The sequence below is a fragment of the Saccostrea echinata genome, unplaced genomic scaffold (genome assembly GCF_033153115.1).
Source record: "Saccostrea echinata isolate AGI-Se365-2 ecotype Australia unplaced genomic scaffold, CSIRO_AGI_Sech_v1 ptg000014l, whole genome shotgun sequence".
Taxonomy (NCBI): Eukaryota; Metazoa; Mollusca; class Bivalvia; order Ostreida; family Ostreidae; genus Saccostrea; species Saccostrea echinata.
The window spans coordinates 17,973,967-17,981,028 of record NW_026889763.1 but is presented as its reverse complement, the minus strand read 5'-3'; the positions used below and the strand labels follow the sequence as shown (position 1 = coordinate 17,981,028).

The 7,062-nt window shown below is 32.9% G+C and overlaps 1 protein-coding gene across 1 annotated transcript; it reads right to left on the bottom strand.

Annotated features, from left to right (window-relative positions):
• Nucleotides 1-1,184: 1,184 nt before the first annotated feature.
• On the bottom strand, nt 1,185-6,558 carry LOC133186874 (differentially expressed in FDCP 8 homolog). The gene is made up of 12 exons (XM_061322252.1): nt 6,482-6,558; nt 5,659-6,193; nt 5,378-5,475; nt 4,979-5,128; nt 4,680-4,824; nt 4,529-4,593; nt 4,350-4,449; nt 4,034-4,161; nt 3,219-3,332; nt 2,344-2,565; nt 2,046-2,155; nt 1,185-1,697 (listed from the first exon to the last, which is right to left on the bottom strand). Exons 2-12 carry the CDS (start codon nt 6,176-6,178, stop codon nt 1,628-1,630), a joined length of 1,722 nt encoding a protein of 573 aa, XP_061178236.1. The 5' UTR covers nt 6,179-6,193; nt 6,482-6,558; the 3' UTR covers nt 1,185-1,627.
• Between the last annotated feature and the right edge of the window lie 504 nt (nt 6,559-7,062).

Sequence of the window (7,062 nt, the reverse complement as noted above, 5' to 3'; positions counted from 1 at the left end):
CAAAATACTTTGAAATTTAGAATATAAGTATATATTATAAGGTGCTACAACATGTTATATAGGAAATTTCTTGAAAACACGCGCATGCAGGTGTGCTGCAATCTGATTGGTTGAAACTTTCAATGTCCATAACTCCCTTGGTTTTCAACAAAACAAGATGAAATTTACGACATGGATAGGCACATAGAGCTCCTACATTATGATACTATCAAAATTGAATGCAAGGCCATGCATGTGCGTATGCTGAATTCTGATTGGCTAATACTTAAAGGGTTACATCTCTCTTATTTTTCAATGAAATTCTTTAATATTTAACACAAATGTATGTATTGTGACACACTATAAGAAAATTATTGTGAAAAATATAGAAAACATGTGCAACCACATGCGCTGAAATTTGATTGGCTAATACCCATATGGCTATATCGGAGTAGTTTTCCAATGAAATACCTTTAAAAATAAAGTGTCCCTCTGTATTACAAAAGTATTGTCTAATTTATTGAAGCTTGTAGGGAATGGGGCATCATAAGGGATTGGGGAGCCGTTTGGGGAACATCTGTAACGGTTCCCGTTACAATTAGCACTAGTTATCTATGTCATTCTGTTAAAAACAAAGATTTTTTTTAAAAAAAATTTTGTTACAAAGCTTTATATAATGATAAATAAAGAACTGTGTAATCTTGATGCAACATTTTTTTAATAAGGTTGCTGCATGACTCTTAGATTTATAGAGACAATTTACCTAAAAACTTTTTTTAATACTTGGTGATTTTTTTGAATTTTAATGAGTAGTTTTGAGCTGCAATTCGCATCTGTTACAAGATGTACCAACTGGCAGTATCTAGATACTATGTATCAAACATAGTGAACCAGAAATGACAAAGTCAATAAAAATGAAAAAAAAAACACCTGTAAAATGCAGAAAAATTATCCAATCATTATGAAAATACCAGGTGCACACCTTCATATGGTGAATAATGAGTGTACAAATTTAAAAACAAATCCATGCAATAGTCTCTGAGATCAGGTTCGGACAAAATCCCATCTACAGACAGTGGGACTGACAGACATACATGCTTATTCCAATATACCCCCAAACTTCATTTGCGGGGGTCATAATTAATAAATGAAAAAGTTCAACACTTGAAACATCTGGATAATACTTTTTTAATTTTAATCCAGAATAGGAGATGTGTTTTAAATCACTGTGCAAAGTTTAAAGTTATCAATAGAAAGCTGTTGAAGTCAAAATAAGAGATGCAAATTTCTTCACTGAGTGTATAATTACTACGCACTCTCAATAATGTGAAATATAGCTGCTGGAGATAAAAATTACAGAAAGAAATATAAACACACTTTTTTAAAGTTAAAGATTATGCAGATTTTTTTTCAACAACTTGGAAAAAGTATTTTCTTTGAAAATACTAAGATCCTACCCTTATGGCATGTATTAGCTTTAACATTTAAAATTCTCAAAAATGATTTTGTTCAAATGTTAAATAAACTTCTCAGGTTTCATTGGAATGTTTAATATTCAAACAGGCCGGAAACAAGAACATGCATAAATAAATAATTTTCAATGATAAATGCCATTGTTTATTGCACAGAGTTGAAGATAATATCTTCTTCAGTTGACATTTCTTCTGTTTCTTCTCTCACATCGGGGACACTGAGCTCCTCTCTTGGCAAAACAATGTCTGCATATAAAAAAAATATACCGGTATGTTTGTAATTAAAAGCAACTTACCTTGATTTCAAGTAAATTACATTTTGAAACAAGTTTAAGTTCAAAATTATATTTGCTTTTGCATAAATATCAAGGAACAAATCAGTGACACAGTCACACAGACATGTGTTACCTGTGTAGTACAGACGTGTGTTACCTGTATTGTACAGATGTGTGTTACCTGTGTAGAACAGATATGTGTTACCTGTGTAGTACAGATATGTGTTTCCTTTGTAGTACAGCATGTGTTACCTGTGTAGTACAGATGTGTGTTAGTAGTACAGATGTGTGTTATCTGTGTAGTACAGACACATGTTACCTGTGTAGTACATAGGAGCACTGGGAGCACACCACAGCAATGCTGTCAAATGGAAATAATGTCTCATCATCATCACACAGCTCACAGATAAAACCTTTGGCCTGACACTTCTGTAATTAGAGGAAAATGTCTGTATTATATACAGGTACACAATAGCTAGAATGTTTTACCAACATATATTTATTTTTAGCAACGTTTTAAATTAAGTAACTCATGCTAGTTACATTCTTATAGTAAACAACTTTTAAAAAATTTCTCCATAGAGGATTAAGCATAGACACGTTTCTTCACTATATACCTGACAATCCGTTTTGATATGTTGGGCCCATGTTGTGTGTATACTAGCCAGCTCTGGGAGTAGTGTATCAGATGTTATGTCTAGTAGATCCTGCATGGAGTATTTATCTGAAGTCTCTACAAAGTGTTGTCTTTCCTTCAGTAAAAGCAAGAACTTCTTTTCCATTGCCTCACTGCACACCAACAGGTACTTCTTCATTATCAATAACTCCTCTCTCAGTTTCTAATGATAAAATGTACCATTACCCAAAATTATAAGAGACATGTAAATTTTTTTTTCAATTCTTGAAAGTATTAGGTTTCAGAAAATTACAGGTTTCTGAACCTAAACCCTTTACTTTTGTGGAAAAAAAATTGTTTGCCCCAAGACAAAAATTTTGCTTCAAATCTTACTCCTTATTGTACATCTGCACAAAGTAGAAGTTATTATGGTCTCCAGTCCCTAGAAATGAACGTCCATAGACCAAGGATTTTGATACAATCTTTAAAAAAGATTTTCAGAACATATTCCTCACCTTTGCATGCTCCAATGCAATGCTGTTTACAAGTTTTATGCTAAAAATAAAAGTTGTGTGACCTTGACATTGACATGTATTCACAATCTTTCTTGCTGTTCAGTGCACTTGAGTTTGTCAAAACTTCCCTTTCCTCATATTTTATTTTTTTTTTATAAATACCATATGATTTTGACTCATTATGTTATTTTAACATTAATTTGAAAATAATATTAATCTATTTTAAAATGAAAATTGAAAGACATTTTTATGGAAGCAATTTTTAATAGTATAATTAATCATGCAAGATCCAACAACCAGTTAGAGTTTTGGGTCTGTTGTAAGATATTTTGTAAAATACAGTCCTGATTTACAAACTGACCTTGACATCATTGAGCTCCTCTACGAAGTTGAACAACATTGGATTGACATCCTGGATTCTCATCACAGCCTTAGAGGTCATCAGCTTCAGGAACTGCTTAGAGGCTCGGCTTACCTGTATCAAATTTGTCATTTTTTTAATTAAAAGTTTCAATAGTAACTAGATTTGTCGTAACGCCAAGAATACCCCTGCAGGTAGGCAAAATTTCAAATGCCATATTTAGTTTTAAATTTGTATTTGAACTTGACCTGTATTTTCTAGTAAAATACCTGCATATGCAATTTCAACCTTATACATAGATCCCTACAAAAGTTAGAGAGTGGAAACTGAAAATATCTTTTTTTTTTCAAACTTCAAGAGGGAAATCTCTGTCAAAAATCATCGGACCATGACCAAATTCGAACTAAACCTGCGTATTCCTATGACTTATCCATAAGTCAAATTTGAGTTGAATGTGTGCAACTGTTGCAGAGATAATGAACGGAAACTGAATGTAAAAGAATGACAGAACAGGGTCATGCTATATGCCCCAGCCATTTTATGGTGGAGGCATAAAAAAAAACAATATATATTCTACAAATCTTCAGTGATAAAATAAAATTTTGCTCTGATTTTTTTTCTTCACATATCTTAAGAAATCTAATATTTAATTGACACTTTTCTTAGTTCTAGAAATGCAAGTTAATTTTACAAGTGTATGCATATGAATTTTGTATGCAAATGGAAATATTTATTCTATAATCAGTTAAACTGTTCAATATGTAGCAAGAGAGAGCTTTCTAATATAATATTGATAAATAAGAAAGAACACTGACCTTTCTAGGTTCAAAATCCCAATTATGCAGAACTCTTGCAGGGATGACCATGATATTGTTCCAGTGACAAAGTTCACAAAAATAATTTCCAGAGTAATCACAAAGTCGAGGCTCACTGAAACCAGACTCTGAAAAAAAAGTCTCAACCATTAAATGTACAAGAAATTCACACTGAAGGAGAAAAGATGTACATGTATGAAAAATTTAATATACACAAACAAAAAAATGTGCACAGGGAGCACAAATCTGCTTATTTTACTGATGTTATTGAATTGAATGTGTAAGGTAAATGTATCAAGTATAAAGAATATCTTACGGAATGAAATGGCTTTCCTGCATTCAGCACACCTGTAATTCTGGGCAGATAAACCTCTGTTTGGACAAATTGAAAGACAGAATTCAGGGAACTCAAGCACCTACAAAAGGATTCATTTTAAATATAATGACAGAAAAAATGTCAAATTACTTATGACAATTTATTGTCTAATTTCTTACCTTCTGACTTGCACACATCCTAGTAATTGTATTAAGACACTTTTCATGACAACTATATCCACATTCTGAAAAAAATGCAATGTTTTAAAGCCCATGAAAACATTCACACTGTAATTACTAAACAAAATGCTTTATCAAGTTACATAAATACCTGAACACCTGAACCATTTTTGTATGACACCCAGAATCATAGCATTACACTTTTCACAATAGTACTTGGTACTTCGACTCTCCTGAATCTGGAATTTGTGTCCCACCACCAGTTTTACATCCTGAGGGACAGGTTCTGGACCATCCTGTTGATGTAAAATATCTGTCTAGGTACATACATCACTCAGTCTTAATCTCGGTAAAATACTTGAATCAGATCTCTCACCTGTTCGGTTTTATTTAAGGGTACAACTATCTTTGGCCCTTGATGCCTTTTCATTATGCATTTGGTATGTTTACCTTTAACTCCTGGAGCTTCAGTCTCAGCTGAACCAGTTTTTGGACAAGATTTTTGTGACGATCAGAATGAGGCTGAGCTCGACCAATCAAATCTTTACAATTCTCTATAGCCATCTCCATCTCTTCTGTGCTACTCAGTCCAAAATGTCCCTGCGTGTGAATATCAATACAAGGTTGTCAGATACAAAATAATTCACATAATTTCACATACATTTTTTATGAACATCAAAAGAATTTTGTATCCATGCTAGACCTTGTACTTTTGTTCATTTAGCTTATGACTTGGATCAGCTACCTCCCCAAAAAAAGTTTTATCAACTGTCATTCAGAGGTAAAAATATCTACCTATTGTAAGAATTTTTCTAGAAAATGTGAAAAAATTAATAAAATGTTTGACACCTCAGGATGAGAGAAGTGATCCTCTGCGAGTCCCAGATCAGCATTTGTGACATCTGGATTGTCATCAGAAATGTCTGTCCAAGAGCTGCCATTAGAACCTGACTTAAAGAAAGGTACAAGCATCAGATCATCTCCCACATTAATTACATATTTATAGTGACCCAATTTATAAAGGAATGTTCCTTTATCTGCACTTTACATTTTAATTAACTGTGATTCAAAAAATAAACAATTATATAGCAATATTTAAAAAAAAATAATTCTCCAGAATTTACACACACCGTTACTGGATTTGAATCTGAATTCCTGTTCACTAACAGCTGGTATGATTTCTTCTGTAAAGTGGTCTTCCTCCATGTGTAAATCTCTGTCAAAAGGATTGAATCTGTCAACAGAGAATATTTTCTTCAGCTCTGACTTTTGTTGGGACTCTTCTACAACGACTTTGACTTTGGGTTCTAATGTCTGCAGTGAATCTAACAGTTCCCTGTTACTTGTACTTTTCACGTTTACTGTCACACTATCTTCTTCACTGAGTGGTTCAGTGTCTTCAAGCCCTGATGGAGGTCCTACTTTCTTATTCAGGTCAATCTCTGTAATTGTGTAATCTTTCTCTTCGTCTTCTGATGAGGTGAAATCTGAATCAGTGTCTGAGAGTTTCCTTACATTATGTCCTGTTAACTTAACACTAGCTGTACTTGACTCTATATGATGTACAAGGCCACCAGAGACCGTACTTTTGGGACTTACTGGGAGATCTGAGGCTCTTCTTACTGTCGATGTTTCAGTGGATTTTTCCATGGCAAGACTCAGAGGCTGCAACAGAATTGAAAATGTAGCAAGATTTTCAAAGACAACCACGCTATATTTCTGGAATACACGACTTGTACTGAATACTGATATTCTTCAATTTACATTTACAATTTTTAAATTAAAATCATGTGGAAAAAAAACCAAAACAAAACAAAAGTATATCGAAAAGCTGGAAAACCGCCAGATACTTCCTGTCACCTGGTCACGCGACCCATAAATATTTGCAAAGATCCAAAGAAACAATGTATAGATATGAAAAATTACTACATGTAATACATTTAATGAAAATACCGTTCATTTTGATTGCTAATCTTGTGTTACATCTGATTTAAAAATTCTTCTAAGCTTTCTCCAAGTCCAAGCTTTCACTGCTTTGTTTATTTGTTTACAAAGAATGTTGAATCTCGATCCCGATTTAGTAGGGCTGCGTTTTCTTACGATACGGTCCTTAACAATTCTTTCTATTGCATAAATTTTATAAGAACTGGGTGTTTTAGAACCTATTTCGTAGTTCTTGTCCCACTTTCATTACACTTCAAATTCATACTTTTAACATCTGTAAATCCAATGTGTTATTTGTAGTACAGTTGTCTATAATTCAATTTTTATTTATCAATTAAGGGTCCTCACGGCCCAAAAAGAAAGTACATTGTAAACACTTGCATGCAATACAATATACATACACACAAGAGAGAACGAGTTGCATGATTGATAGGAGAAGGACATAAAAAAGGAGGAATAAACCAGATAGTTTTTATTCAAGTACATGTACATAAATTCTGCGCAAATTTATAAAATATTTTGTTTTTTATATATATCATATATATGCAAATATATTTATATCATACACATATGAAAGTACATACTTTTGC